The sequence below is a fragment of the Hetaerina americana genome, unplaced genomic scaffold (genome assembly GCF_022747635.1).
Source record: "Hetaerina americana unplaced genomic scaffold, ioHetAmer1.1.p SCAF_8, whole genome shotgun sequence".
Lineage (NCBI taxonomy): Eukaryota > Metazoa > Arthropoda > Insecta > Odonata > Calopterygidae > Hetaerina > Hetaerina americana.
This window is the reverse complement of record NW_027287427.1, coordinates 68,789,175-68,805,401: the sequence shown is the minus strand read 5'-3', so window position 1 is coordinate 68,805,401 and position 16,227 is coordinate 68,789,175. Positions and strand designations below refer to the sequence as shown.

General features: G+C 37.6%; 1 protein-coding gene across 2 annotated transcripts in view; it reads right to left on the bottom strand.

Moving 5' to 3' along the window:
- LOC139698078 (uncharacterized) overlaps positions 1-16,227 on the bottom strand; it is a 40,468-nt gene that overhangs the window by 10,068 nt on the left and 14,173 nt on the right. For both annotated transcript variants that reach the window (XM_071596968.1, XM_071596967.1), the window contains exons 2-3: positions 6,010-6,303; positions 4,001-4,132 (exon numbers count right to left, since the gene is read on the bottom strand). In XM_071596968.1, coding sequence (XP_071453069.1) covers positions 4,001-4,132; positions 6,010-6,303 — 426 coding nt within the window. The remainder of the gene's footprint in view (positions 1-4,000; positions 4,133-6,009; positions 6,304-16,227) is intronic.

Genomic DNA, 16,227 nt, shown 5'->3' with positions numbered 1-16,227 from the left:
TACAGTCATATTACAAAAGCTTCCAATCTAAGCCTATCACCCTGCTTCAATGGCTGTTTCCGCGCCGTGCAAAACCACGATCCATAAAGTTTTGACGATCCTTTTTTTAACATTCTTACTCAACGTCCCTGTCAATTCCCAGGTCCTTGTGAAAGCTTCTTTGCCTAATACAATTGCACTTGGTATGTCCCTTCTACTGTGATCATTTTGGTCCAAAACACTTCCGAGATACGTAAAATGTCCCATCTGCTCTAGTTTATGAACTCCTTCTTTAATATGTAGCTTGGCCTTTCTCTTTCTCGAAAACCGCATAAATTTTGTTTTATTTACATTTATTTTCCTCCCATACCTGTCGCACTGACTAAACAATGCGCTGGCTGATTACGAATGCTTGCAACCCCTTGACTGACTGACAAATTCAAGCTTGGGCATCAGTAAACCTGATTTTATTTTTTTCCCCGCCGACTTTCATTCCTATCTCCAGTTCTTTCCATTCGTCTCTAATCATTTCCTCCGCGTATACGCTAAACAGCGCAGGTGATAATGGACAACCCTTCCTTACTCATTTTCCTAACACGTCTTATCCGAAATCTCCATTCCCCACTCGCACCTGAGCTGTCTGAGACATGTACAAGTAGCGGATTAGCCTCGTAACTCAACAAACTGCGCCTATTTTCTGCATTATTAATTAGTTTACACCCAATTCACCCAATCAAATGCTTTGTCGAAATCTAGGAAACAGGCAATGCAGGTTGCTGTCTACCCCCACGGCCTTATTTGATTTCAATCCCTTCAATTCCCATTCAATCTCGGCATCGATTAAACCTGGTCCTAAGCTATCCTCATCTACGTCATATTTTCTTGCCTCTAATTCAAATTCATTTTTCCTGTCTAACCTTGCTGGCCTAATATTTTTATCATAAAGATCATCAATATATATCATGCCTGGACCTAAGCTGTCTTCCTCTACGTCATTTTCTTTTTCAATGTCTAACTGTGTTGGTCTGAGTTCTTTACTATACAGTTCTTCTATATACTCCTTCCATCTCTCTTGGATCTTTCCTGCGTCAACTATTACCTTACCCGCCTTATCTCTAACTATTAGCATAGCTCTTCCTTTCTTACTTCCCGATAACGATTTAACTTTGCTGTACAGCGCACCGATTTCGCCCTTCCTCTGGAGACTTTCCATATCCTCGCACTGCGTCTTCCACCATGCGTCTTTTGCCTTATTTGTTGCCCGCCTCAATTTATTGTTCAATTCTTTGTACTTCATTTTGCCTAATTCTGTATTTATATTCTTCCATTTTCGCCGCTCATCCATCTTTGTAATCATCTCATCCGTGATCCATGGTTTCCTAGTCCTTTTAGCGTTAACGGTTCCAATAGTGTCTAATAGTGTCTAATAGTGTCTTTTGCGGCTTATATATATATATATATATATATATATATATGTATATATATATATATATATATATGTATGTATATATATATATGTATGTATATATATATATATGTATATATATATATATATATATAAAATAATAATAAGGGCTGACACAATATAACACAAATAGAAAGGAATAGCAACATTTAAAAGAACACTCACACGGTAAATTGTTCGAGCTTTCGGCCATATATATATATATTTGGACGGCACAATAGAACACAAATAAAATAGTAGCACTTAAAAGGACACTCACAGTGTAGATTGTTTAAGCTGTCGGCCTTCTCCGAGGCCTTCTTCAAGTATTACTTGAAGAAGGCCTCGTAGAAGGCCGAAAGCTTAAACAATCTACAATGTGAGTGTCCTTAAGTGTTACTATTTTATTTGTGTTCTATTGTGCCATCCAAATATTACACTGCTCGTGTGAGTGTTTCTTTATCACGATATTTTTAAATACATACCTGTGGAAACGCCACTTCGAAGGGTATTGCGTATATTGCACAAGTTCGAAGGCTACTTGTGATAACTATGCAGATAAATGCCAACAACGGGTTTTTCGCATCTCGTTGGTGGTTTATTAAATGTACTCCAGGGAAAATATTCTCCAGATGTGTTCTCTAATCCCAATTTAAATTTTCTGGCCATTTTTGTGAACAACATAGTCAGTGTTTTTAATAGCTGGATTTGATAAGGCCATCCTCTGAAAATACATCATGAGAGCGTAGTTTACTCACATCGGCAATATATGATATACATGTTATAACATAGGACGGGTCCTGTTTTTTTTGGAAAAAAGTCACAATTGCCAGAAAATCAGAAGGTATAAAAGGTCTGTCCCAAAGGTAGTAGTGCTTATTTTTTCCCGGACAGACGGACGGAGGGGCGACGGTTTCTCTGGCTGGGTTCGAGAGAGGAGAGTCTCAGGAAAGGCTGGAGGCCGGTGGCAGATGGCTCCCAGCTTTTGCGGAGTGCGGATCGTTCATTTGCGAAACGTCTAAAATGTGACCTCGGTACGCTCCTTCATGAACCGGTTATCGGAACAGCGCTACGCCAACAAAGTTTTCGTGAAGCTGGGCGAAACTGGGATAGAGACTAATGAAATGACCAAGGCAGCTTATGGTGATAACGCCATGGGTAGATCGGCTGTTGTAGAGTGCACACGTTATTTCGGGAGGGTACAGAAGATTTGAAGATGCTGAACGTTCAGGACGCCCTTCGTCCTCAAAAATTGACAAAATTTTTGTGAGAGTGAAGGTTTATTGGACAGGGATCGCAGATTAAGTGTTCGCATAATTTCTGATGAACTTTGCATCCCTTAAAGTGATGTTTATCGACTTGGGGCCGTAAACATGGGCATGAGAAAGATGTGTGCGAAGTTGGTCCCTCGAGTGCTTGGAAACTCGCACGGACCTGCGTTTCTCGACCATGTGAGTTAGGATCCAAATTTCTTAGACAATACCCCATCAGACTTCTTCCTCTTCCATTGCCACAAATTGGTGTCTAAAGCACGTCACCATGGCTCGGTGAAAGCGTTACAACAGGCCGTGACCTGGGTGCTTAGCATTTCGGAGCTTAGATCCCGGGCGCAGCCTTTCAGTAGGCGTGCAAGATGTGGAAAACCCCCTGACAGCGCTGTGTGGACTCACAAGGGTGCTACTTCGAAGACTTTTTAGTGATTGTATCAATTCTGTTAATACATTTTTTTTAATCGACTAAGTCCTACTACTTTGGGACAGACCTTGTATGATAAATAATTTCAATTAGGTAATGTGTTCACAGTTGAAATTTATTTGACTACCACGTGAGGGGACTGTGTGCAAGATTAGACTACATGCAAGATTAGACAACATGCAAGATTAGACAACATGCAAGATTAGACAACATGCAAGATTAGACTATGTGCAATATATATATATATATATATATATATATATATATATATATATATGTGTATATATGTGTGTGTGTGTGTGTGTAACACAAATAGAATAGAGTAGCAACATTTAAAAGGACACTCACACGGTAAATTGTTCGAGCTTTCGGCCCTCTCACAGGCCTTCTTCAAGAGAGTCTCTTGAAGAAGGCCTCTGAGAGGGCCGAATGCTCGAACAATTTACCGTGTGAGTGTCCTTTTAAATGTTGCTACTCTATTCTATTTGTGTTATATTGTGTCAGCCCATTATTGTGCCGCTCGTTTGAGTTTTTCCGTACAATCGTTATATATATACATATATATGTTATAGATAAAAGGAAAACTAACATTTACTGTCTTCCCAATAATAATGGTGGAGAAAACTTTATACGTACATAGTATATCCGACTTTGAAGACGCGCCTGACAAGTTATCTACATGAATATTTGAGGATAAAAATACATGTATTTGATACGGCAATAACCAATTTAATTTAATTTTGATCTAACCCATATTATTATTATCCAGCTTATTTTTAAAGTTATTTTTGAGATACAGTTTAAAAAACTGAACATAGCTAAAATATGACGAAACAATGTTGTGTATATTTTCTGTTAGATTTGAAACTTTTTTGGTCTTACCTCACGCATCAGCCTGAGGTAAAGCTGCCAGAGGCCCTCTTGAGGTTCAGATTGGCGTCTCAGCCTTAGCAATGTCGCCTTTGGCTCGGTAGTTAGATGTCTCGTAGCAGCCTGCGAGGCGACGTTCGATGGCTGGGATGGTATAATTAAATTTTTGGTTAGAAGGTAATTAATATTACTTCTATTACTAGTCATGAGGATCATTAGTGTCCATATTATTGTGAATTCATATATCAGGTATTGTGTGGTTTAGGTGGTAGTGCACCTTACGGACAGCATCTGGCAAAATATGGGGAAAGGAAGTATAATTGTACATTGTTTGTGTAGTGTGAGATGAAAAGACACTGGGGCTAGTGGAACGATGTACACAAGTATGGTGAGGAGAGCCAACGTGTGGCTCTGTAACAATGAAGAGGAAATTAGGATATTGTACATGGCGTTGGCGAGAAATAGATATTGATAAATTGGAATAAAATCTGATCCAAAATATTTAGTTTCAACTCCGATCGCCATAGATGCCATCAAGTAATAACAGGAACTCGAGGATCGAGTATGTGCTTAACCAGAGGAAATAATTGGGAATGCACCAGGGAAGTCATTGCCTTATATCGATGAGGATTAAAATGTATCAATGGGCATGGCAAGGATAAGCAATGGAAGGGAAATGAATTACTTAAAAATAGCTGTAAATTTTACTTTTAAAACTTATAGGGCTAACAGGATCTCAAGGTACTCGTATTGTGATGTCATCTTCAGGCCCATAAAAACCAATATGTTGAAACCAGAATCATGAAATAACATTTTATTATGCGGAATTTTGAAGCCAGCAATTTATAAAAGAGAAGCATTACAAGTTAAGCCCGAAACAGTGAATGTGATTGGAGTAATTCGGCTTAGGAATTTCTGAAGAGAAAATGTTTAGCTAGAAAAATTGGAAAGAAACGTAATTCAACTACTATACCAGCAAAGGCGCATGTCAGAGAGAAGAGGAGGGAACAGATAAAATTAAATTATGATTAGACACGCCTTTAGAAATTGCGTCGTCTTTCCTCGTCGCTTCCCAGGGCGTATTAAGATTCGGGTCATAATTTAGCTGCAGTGACAGGTAATGAATTAAGGGAAAGGAGTTTGCGAAAGTGAAAAAAAACTTTAAGTTAAAAATAAGATACCTGTAGTACACCACGAATCAGTGGAATAATTTTAGGTGAGATAAAGGGGTGGGATGAGTAAAAGGAAGGAGGGAAGATAAAAGCAACACGAGAGCTGCAATGGAAAGAAGAAAGGTGAACTCGATACAATTTGGAATCTCGTACTAGTAATGTATGTAATTATAAAGATAGAGGCGGAAAAATTAAAGACCACGATCAAGTTGAGAGAATATACTGAAAACAAAATTACAAACTCATGTTAACATCACTAATGCAAAGGGTACATGGCAGAAATAGCCGTGAATTGTCATGGCACATTTTATGAACAGGTAAAAGTGGATGTGGTAAACAAGAAACAATACAGTAAAGTTATTAATGGCATTGACAGGCATCAAGGAAAGTGGTAGCAATACCTGGAAAGATATTAGGACAATGCACCTAAGTTAGAATAGAATTGAAATAAACATCAGGGAATAATGGGTCTGGGAATACTTGATAGAGAAATAGAAAAAGCAAATACGGAAAAGTTGGACCCGATAGTTGTATTCAATGATGTCCCACGCAATTAATTAGGCCAAGTTTTATAATGCCTCACTAAAATGAAGGTTAACTTTAATCTCCGCTTAAGGTCAAAGCTCAGATTTATGACCGCTAGTAAAGCCGCGACCTGAAACGGGTACGAACAATTGAACAAAAACGTTCGGAGTTGTTGGACTGTCAAAAATCCTCTCAGTAAAATAAAACACACGATGTTTGCCGAATGAATTCCTTTCCGCATTCGAATGATTCTAGTGCGGGAGCAAGATCGTTCTTAGAAGGCGAATAATCCGATAAAAGTAGCCAGCCAGCCGTTGAACTCACCCTCTGTTGCCGCAGTTGTGTCTGCGGGCTCGGCTGCAGCGGCTGCGCTATCAGCTGCGGCGGGAGGAGGAGGATTGAAACGAAGAGGAAGACGAGAGAGGGTAGGAGGAGGGAGGGGAAAGGCAGGCGTCCACGAAGTATACGGAAGCCCCTCGTTGCTGCCGGACGGTGATGATGGGCAGGTTGGCCGCTGCTCGAGTCTTCGCCTCCCAAGGCTTGCTGAAGGCGCCTTCGCTCCATCGTTCGCCTCCCTTCCTTTCTCTTACTCCCAGGCGTTCGATGCGAATCCGGCCCCTGTTAACAGGAAGCGGAAAGAGAAAGAATTGATCAACCATCGGATCCTGATTTACGGTGGTCGACGCTCAGCCTAACCACAAAAAGTTGTGAGCTTGTGTCATCAACAGGCGCGTCCGACCATGCGCGTCGAAGCTTTTTGTTCAGTTCCACTTCGTGGTTCTCTCTTTGGATCGCGAAGCTTTAATAACGCGTTTCTTCCCATTGTTTTCTACATTTGAGAGTTTTTTTTCTCACTGCCTGTAATTCAAAAGTCTTCCTGCCTGAAGGTTTGACTTAAAGAGCTCTCGGTATATCGAAATGTTTCGAATTTAAGTTCAGTCAATTAACTAAGCGATTCTTCATACCGTAAAATTGGTCTTATATGTTAGACGTTATTCCCGAAAGCAGAGTCAAATGAACTTTTATATTATCACGGTTCACTTCAAGTAAACAAGTTGTTATCAACAATTTTTTTATTGATACAATTTTAGGTATGTATATATGAATGTATGCACATAATTAATCAAATCAATCAAATTAAGTCAAATATGTCTAAAAGTTAAAATCCATGGAACACATAGCGACCAAAATAGATGTGTGTGCGAGAATGAATGGTATTTGTAAGAAAATATTAGGAGTTACTAAGTAGAACTTAGGACATGCTGGAAAGAAAGAAGTTGCATTCATGAAATATAGATTTTAACCTGGTCGGCAGTCGAAGGAATGTCAATTGGTTATGTTTTGGAAATAAAATTGCTTAGCTTATGGATAACCTTTTCCTTTGACTTTCTGTGCTCAACAGAAATCAAAACTTTCCACAAGATAGTGTCTGGAGACATTCTGAATTTACGTTGGAAAGCATGGATTTGCACGCGCCAGAAAATCGTGCTTGGAAAGGTGAATGAATACTCAATTCAGTGTTAGGGGAGAAACTCAGTGGATGGAGGGAACTGGGTAAAAGTAAATTCTTTTTCCGCTACATCACTCTGGAGTACATTAATCTTGGTTACATTTTGAGTGAAGATTATAAGTATTGAAGTCTGATTTAATTGAAAATGACTTTTTAAACGCCCGTAGGAATTCAACTGAAGGCAAATATTTCCAAAGCACGATTTATATTTTAAAAGAGTGCAAATATAAATGTTTTTATATTCTCATATTCGAGATTGCGTCGAGGTAGTAGCCAGCGATATATTTTTTCCAATGCAATAAAATTTCACGACTCAAAATCCAAACGATGTGGTGAACGAAGGTCGAAAGTTATGAAGCATCGTACCCATTACCTCGTAAAACTGGCTGAGCGAGTGAAATCTTAGAGTATTGTGAATCAAATTATTGACTGTGGACCAATGGCTCCTCTGTTAGTTGTTCAGCTCTTTAATCTCAAATTATCTTGTCCAATGAATGTTTAATTAGTAGGCGTTTTAAGGGTAGGAGACCGACATGTGAGGCCATTTGCGCCATTAGGGATAGGTGAATAATTCGGTTGGGGTAGGATATTCAGGGAATGGAGTAAGGGTGGAGAGACGCCCCTGGTCGAAACTGATCTAATCATAACAAAATGCGCTGAGGGGTTCACATTTTAACGTGCCATGGGACGAACGGCGTACTACACTTAAGGTTCTCCTCATAGCACTCCAATAAGGGATCGGGATGACACTGAAAAATCTTGACATCGGTATTCAAACCAGGGTCCTTGGGGTAGAAAGCCGGTATATTAACCCCGCACCATCCCGATCCCCATATGTTTAAATATGTCCCAGTCAAAAGGCTGAGTTTCCCCTATTGAATTACATTGCTAATCTTAAGAGGTTTCAGACGAATGATTATCCGAGTACACGTCAAATAAGAATGGCAATCGAATAAGGGCAGTGATGTATAACCTTTGTCCATCAGCATAAATTTTCCCAGCTTGCGGCTGTGGCATTAGGATTATTTTGTGAATCTAGAAATGCTTCTCCTATTTTAATGACTTTATGGAATAGTCATCTGAACGGGTTGTCAATCCGAGGATGGTTTGGAGCAGCTCTACAAACTAGCCTGATCCCTGTCAAACTCTTCATTCCCTCATTGCTCCTTGTGCCCACCTTTTCCATCACTTGCTTCTCGTAGTTCAGCCTTGACCTTCCTCTATAATTCTTCCATTTTAAGTAGTTTCCTTCGCTTATGGTCATTAGGAAACTATCATACCTCATGATGTCCGTTTATTTTCCCTTGACCCCTTGTATCTTCCATTAGCTTCTTTCTCAACCCACTATTCTAAGTACTTCTTCATTTGTATTCGTATCAATAATTTAATTTAATCATATTTCAGTAGCATCATATTTGCATCACCTCAAATATTCTATTCTCAGTCACGTAGCTATCATAGTCCACGCCTCTCATCCATAGAAAATTAGGCTTCGTATGCTAAGTTTGAACTAATCACTTGCTACTGCCCATGCTAGTATTATATGCCGTTAGTAATTGTTTCTTCTGATAAAACACCTTCGACATTCCCATTCTTTTTACTATACATTCATTTACCTCTTGCTTCCTCCATCGCCGGTGATCATGCTGCTTAGGTAGCATAACCTTACTACTTGTTCTAGCTTCTCTTTACCTAGTATTACTTTGATATTTTCTTCTCAACATCAGTAAGTATTTAAAATACCAGATGAACACATTTTTGATAAAATATAACAATTAAATTGCTAAACTTATAGGAAAATGACGAAATTATAATGTGATATTTCAAATAGCGTTTAGTTAAATAAGTCATTCGTCATAAGCTATCTGTGGTCGCGAGGCGAATAGCAAACAGTGGCGGCGTGCTGTGCACAGTACTTGATTAAGGGATTTATGCGTGTAACTTGCAACCCATCAGCTGTGCTTAAACAGTTGAATTTGAATGTCATAACTTGAGATAAAGGGTACAATCATTTGCAAATTTGAAAGTTCGATTTTAATAACTGACGGTGTCACTAAATATCACGTGGGTAGGTAAGATTTAACAACAGAACGAAGCAAAATATCAGTATTATTTTGTATTGCATCTCTTTTTGGTTCCCACAAAGATTTCAGTGAAAGCTCGTTCTTTTTTGGCTTAGGCTTTACATGTATTCGGATTAAATTTCGTGTTATTTACATGGCATCGTCGCCATCGTAGTTAACCCTCCGGCAACTTAAAAATTCCTTTACACTTTTCTTCATTCCGTAAAATCTTGAGAATGAACATATACCGCAATCTTTCGTGAAAGGGGTTGAGGGAAATATCTGAAAAAATAGCATCTGATAGCCCTCACGAGAAGTCATCACTTCCTTTCACTGTTTATCCTCCAGTTACACCAACTTAAACTTCAATGGGACGAGGTCAAGTTCTTTGGCCCACAATGTGTTTTTCTTTTAAGATTACAATATGGTTTAGTCGTGGGGAGAGGTAAAGTAAGAAATATTGGTCAGTATTTGTTACAAGATACTTTCAAAGTTGATCTATATTCATCATGGAAGGTGAATTTACTATTTCAGGAAAACCCGACACGTACGAGAGGCTATTCGCTATTTAAATATGCTAACATCTATCCTTCCAATTTTCGCCTCGTGATTGCAATTTTAAAACTCTGGAACCAAAATATAATATACTTTCCCACGCAATTGCCATATATTCTCAAGTAATATTCTAGAGTGTGTACTAGAAATTTTTGTTGCCAAATATACGTTCGTTATCCATTTATAGCTGAAATTTCAGGTTATTTGTATTATCGCTTCTTATTAGAGTCAAACCGAAATTTTAAGATTTTAATCCATTGGACTGAAAACTGTTGGGGCCAGTGTTAGATATATTTGGTTCAAAATACATGTGATTTAAATAATAATCAACACATTAATCGTGTATTGGTATTTAAATTTCAAAAATACCTAATTTCAATTAGGAAAGGAAGCTTTTTATCAAATACCTTACTTAGCATAATAACCTTGCTATAAAAGACTGTCAAGTCAAAGCGTACATGTACAAGATGTACTGGCATGCCAGCACATCCAAAAGCTTGCAATTGATTTCCGATTGAATCAATAATGTACTAGTATTATGTATTTTATGTCAATGGGTCCTACAAACACTTTTGTCACCTTTCTACTCAAAACTTCGATGATATCCACTTCTATCTTTAATTATTCCTCGATTTTGATTTTCCAAGAGAAGTAAACACAGTTGAGGATAGCGAATAGCTTCGAGGTTTAGTTGGTAAATGAATAGGCATTTAGAAATGATGCTCATGTCCATATTATCTACTTAGTTTCTGATCGGTATGATTATTTTCGTGGTCTTCCGTTTGAGATTGATTTTGGATGGACACACTGGCTAACCACCGCTGCCCTTCCAAGCCTCGTTTATCAAGACACAACCTCACACCGTACACTGCAGTAAACTATCAATCCCGCATGCTTTCTGCCTCCTCTCATACCATTCAACGCTGATTGGTATAGTATTTCAAAGATTTCTTACTAAACAAATGTGTAAAGTTTAATTAGGCCGGTTTTTGTGATCGAGAATGTTAACCTTACATTTTTATTAAGGGTAAGGTAAACTATATGATCCATATAATCTTTCCAGTATCCTTTATCATTTTTTTTCGAATCCGTTTCCCAGAATCGTGAATCCAACACACCCTACTTACTCAAAGCGTAAGTTTCTGTACCACGTACCCTAACATTAAGAATGGATCAATTCTCTCTTAATAATAAGATTGTTGGTCATCAATTCCTTCCTTAATATCAATTCTTTTTTCCTTTATTTTTACTTCCTAATACTTGATTAATCTGCGGATGTGTACTTTTTGCCTTCAATACGTGTATTTAGCATAGATCTTCTGGATCTTGGAAATTCAGTTGTTTGTCGTTTATCATAATTTGTTCTTCCCTCATTTACCTAGAATCAGTTCTGTAAATATTCACCTATTATTTAATGCAGTGTCTTTTGCTGATTGATCAGCGTATCTTTAATATTCTCTAATTTGTCCTTTTATAAGTTATAACCGATTACTTTAATTTCCATTTCCAGTCATTTCTATTCCTAAATAACCATTTCCAATGATCAAGGGTGGTAAAACTTATTGTTAGCCTTATCCAATCCTCTAATCAGAATAATTATTTTACTTCGGGTTAAACAAAGCTATGATTTTATTCAGCACACTCTACTGCTTTGTTTTCCATTAGGATGGAGATTAAAATTTATTTCAGGAAGCAATTCCCAAGGTTTTTCATTAATGGAATACTTTCCCCATGTCTCGGCGTGGAGAAAGCAACAAACGAGTCCGATTGAATTAAAACTTGATATAGAGATATTTGGAGCTTTAACATAGACATGCTAAAATTATAATTTGTGATATAAAAAGGTAGGAAACATCCGAACACCTTCTAACCCGCTTAAATGTCCTCCACTGATTTCTACCAACACGACTAAAATATTGACATATATTTGCAAGAAATGGCTTATTTTGCGTAAAAAAGGGTGAGTAATATGATTCATCATCATCTGCAGCTCTACAGCCTGGTTTGGGCCTTGGCTTCCTCAATGATATGCCTCCATTCAGTTCTTGTTCCATCTTTTTCATTCCATCTTGTAACTCCCATTGCCTTCAAATCATCCTCCACATCCTGTAGCCATCTCTCCCTTGGTCTAACTCTTCTTCTGACCTCTTCCATCTTGCTATTAAGTATCAGTTTGGGCATTCTGTCATTTTCTATCCTTTCTACATGGCCCAACCATGCCAGACGCAGTAACTTGGCAAATCTAACTATGTCCTTCCCTTCTAGTAGAGTAATTTGGTTATTTCAAAGGTTTTTTTGTACATTGAATGGTGGCGAATTTCCCTTTGGAAAGTGGAAATTATTTTGTTTTTCCAGTCATTTACCACAAATTATCTCATTATTTTTATTCTCTTTAGAGTTGACACTAAGAACCATACAAAAAAAATTGTGTGCCAGTTAATTATTTCACTCTTACAACGTTTTTCTTATCTTGTGCGTTGAGCTATTAGGTTATTCGAAAAGGAAATAATTCTCAAGAGGAGGATAGTACGTCTAAAGGTTAAGTGGGGTTGTGAGTACCATTCACCCACAGGGGTGGAGGATATTCCTATGCTCACCCTACATTTTTGTGAAAATCACTCTCTTTCCGTAGATACTATTCAATTTTGAGTGAAAAAATTGTTGCAGTATAATGATTTGTTGACTAACAATTTCCCTGTTCCACATGTTTTCGAGTAGTGAAAGAGAGTCCTAATTCTTCTCCTTTGGGACCGTCCCTAAATTACGTAAGCTCATTTTTTTGCTTTTTTTACTTGCCCCTCCGAATAGTAAGGATTCATAAAATATGAAACCAGCCTACCTCTCAATCTTGCGTAATTATTGGCGCTATCATAAATATATCAAACGGGAATCTTTTAATATAAAAAGTGCATTCAGGTTAGAGGAAAGCGTTTTCCACTTTCCACCATTATCTGTCAGCCACTTAAATTACGTGTTCGTGCCGAAAAAAAGTAATACATTTCAAAGAAAAGTTTTGAAACATTTTAGTGGTGTTAAAATACGTAATACACTGAAATGAGACAAAATTCAAAAATATTTTTACGGGTTGGCGAATACTTGAATAATTCTGATTCCGCAGTTTCATTAGTAAGCCTTCGCACATTCTGTTCTTTAACTATCAAGGATAATTGAATTTTTTTCATGTAAATGGGTGAAATAACGCATTAATAAACCTTACGTAAGATTCCTCCTGGACCCTTTCCCATTGCGTAAGGAAACGCAATGAAATGACCCTCCCTCCCAAAAACCTTGCATAATATAAGTAGTCCTTTTTTAACCAAAGGGACTCAGATATTACCATTTAAAGGCATTGGTGGTAATGTTCCCTTGTGATCGTCAATATAACCCAAGTAGAATTTCCTTTCGGAACCTGAACTCAGTTGTATAATTGTGTACAAATGATAAGGAAATAATTTTAAATATTCACTGCGGTATGTTATAGAGGAAGCTAATTTTAGTTATTTAATGAAATTTGCCTAAAAATAACATAACGCAACAACAATTATCTTTCTTTACCACTTCAATGTATATTACAGGTGAGCGTATTTTTCATCCTAATGAAAATTTTAAACTAATAATTGTCACAGAATCGCGCGTCAAGTCTCTTGAGCATGCTGTGCCTCTTCTCCGACGTTGTCCATCCGTGTATGTGGTTGCGGTTTTGTGGGCACGGTAACTCAACTTGTTCCTCTATTTAACGTAAAATTTGATGGTGTACATTATTCCTTAGACTTGAGAAACTGATTATATTTTAGTCGCTTTGCCAAGTTTCATGTTAATATTTATTGATTTTCTCGGCTTTTAGTTGAATAGATTACAGGCTTTGACTGAAAAGCTGTTAGTATTTTTATTAAGCCTACTGTATTATATTTTTCCCTGAGAATTTAATCGTTTAGGAATTAATTTGATTCATTCGAATGCTAATCATGTACTCATATATCCGTGAGTATCAAAAAGCGATATGTATGGGCAGAAATTTTCTAGAAAATGAAATTAAAATTGTCTCCTTTTATTTCAGGCAAATCGTTTGAATTTTAGTTCAAACTACTCTAACATTATGTATACTCTTCCAGTTAATTAATGATATAAATTTCACGGACTACAAATGCAATTACAATGGATGCAAGCATGAAGAATTACATCCAATTTTTGTTAAACTCGTAAACGAATGTGGCTTTTTTTACAGTATTTGTTGAATTTTGCATGTGAGAAATACTCGCTCAAGGCAGTTAATTGAAACTCTAAATTGAGCTAAAATTATTTAGAGAAAATGCAAGCAATTACCTTCCGCTATTTTCCCATCCCATCATTATGGAGAGATTAAAACTTGCGGAGGAATTAGTCGGTGGAAAGCGAGGATATAATTTCTTTTTGGAATTGATACTATGTTCAGAGCATTGAGGAGAAACTTTTTTATTCATCAATTTTGCTTTTATTAAGGTAATATTAAATCTATATTCCAATTGGTAATTCAGTGTTAATTGTTGTTCATTATCGCTTTTTAAATCGAAATACCACAATGGCTTGGAGAAAGTGATACATCCGAGCCAGGATTTTCTGGAAGGTATGAAGCTAGAATTCTACTTTATCCCATTGTAGCTTTCACTCTCTTAGATTTATACTGAGCCACGTTCAAACCTCTGGCGGTAGATAATTTCCTCCCCGCATTTCGTTTCTCCTTTGCCTTCTTTCCTGTATCGCCCTTCCTTCACTGGTGCTTCGTGATTTTGGAATGAATTAGTTTACACCGGCGGATACAATTATTACGCCACTTCCCGACAAAAGACGGTGTTGATGGGTTTCGGAAAAGTGGTCGGCCGGAAACATTCAGTCGACTCTCGCTCGTTCGATCGGAACGGAAGCTGGTCGGTGTTGACCTTCCACGGAAGATCGCGTGCAGACCAACCCTCTAGCATAAGAATCCTTCCGGAATTACGTCATCCACGCTTCGTTGCATTGGTAGAGAAAAACGCGGGAAGCGCGTCTTTCGGCAAGTCGATAACCTTAAGTATGCGAGAGAAATTTTTCTTAGGGTTTAATAGAGAGTAAAGATTTAACTTGCATAGTTAGTGTAAATGTTATCCGGTGTAACCTTGTGGAACTCTTTCATATGCAAATAAAAAATATGTAACTTTTGTTTTTCCTCACAAAATTAATTTTGCACGCCACGACCTAGATTTCATTAAAGATATGTACCGTTCTTTATACTGGATAGTGTAGATCTGTTTCGAAGCCTGGGTCTTCTTGAGCTAAATTAATTGTATAAATGTTTGGAAAGACGAAGTTAAATTTTTCATTTTAATATTTTGTGTCCAACCACAATTTATATTTGAACGTAGGTTTTATTGACGTTGTCCGTCATGCATCATTTAGTTTTTTTTTCAAACTGATGCGACTGAGTAAAAATCTACGTATTCCTATTTTCGAACTAATTTAATAGCCTACTGGGCAGCAATGGATAGCGCATTCGAGTAATGACTGGAAATATTCCGGGTTCGAATCCAGTTGATGTATCTGGTCACCCTCATCTTATACCAAATACATGATTTTTGAATACCAGAAGTTCCAGGAATGGAAGTCAACCTGTAAACGATTTGAAATTTGGTGTAAAGATTTGCTTTGTACTAATTCCCTGGCGTGTGAGGACAGAAATATTCATGGTTTTATAAGTGGATTGTTGACAATCTCCGTGCTACCTGGAATCTTCTAGGTTAGGTTTCTGGTACCTAAATATGAATGGAAAGCTTTTATGGCTTCCTTCTTAAAGCAAAAAAGGGAAACACTCCTCCAGCAGTAAATGATTTTACCAATCGTATTCAGGCAGGAGTGGAGCTTTTGCGGGAAATATATCCCACGCCAGAAAGATAGTCAACTTCACGCAGCCAAGGATCACACACAATCAACCTCCTCTGTACTTCTGCACTCTCTGCACTCTTAAAACTCAAACACGCCCTGAGGTTGTTTTTTGAGGCAAAAATAATTTTACTCTGAAGACAGCCATAGGATGCAATCACTCTACCTAGTAGAGAATCTTTGTCGAGGAGTTGAACAACCCCGTAAGAGCAAAAATAGCCGGTAACAATATATAGATGGTTTATGGGGAAATTAATCCCGTGCAAGGGACCAACTTACCAGAATCTAGTCGACTAACACTCAGAAAAGGCATCTGAAAAGGATGTGAGATGTGAGTTTGATGAATGTTAGCTGTAGTATTTTTAACACTCGGAGCATATCATCATGATATGAAATAAGATAAATATTTGGCTTTCTATGTTTTTTCAAGTTGAAATAATCCTGTCCACGAAATAAGAAACCTGAGAAAGAAGTAGAGTAAAAATCTCAAATGACGACGGTATCATTTCTGGCACTTAAGGT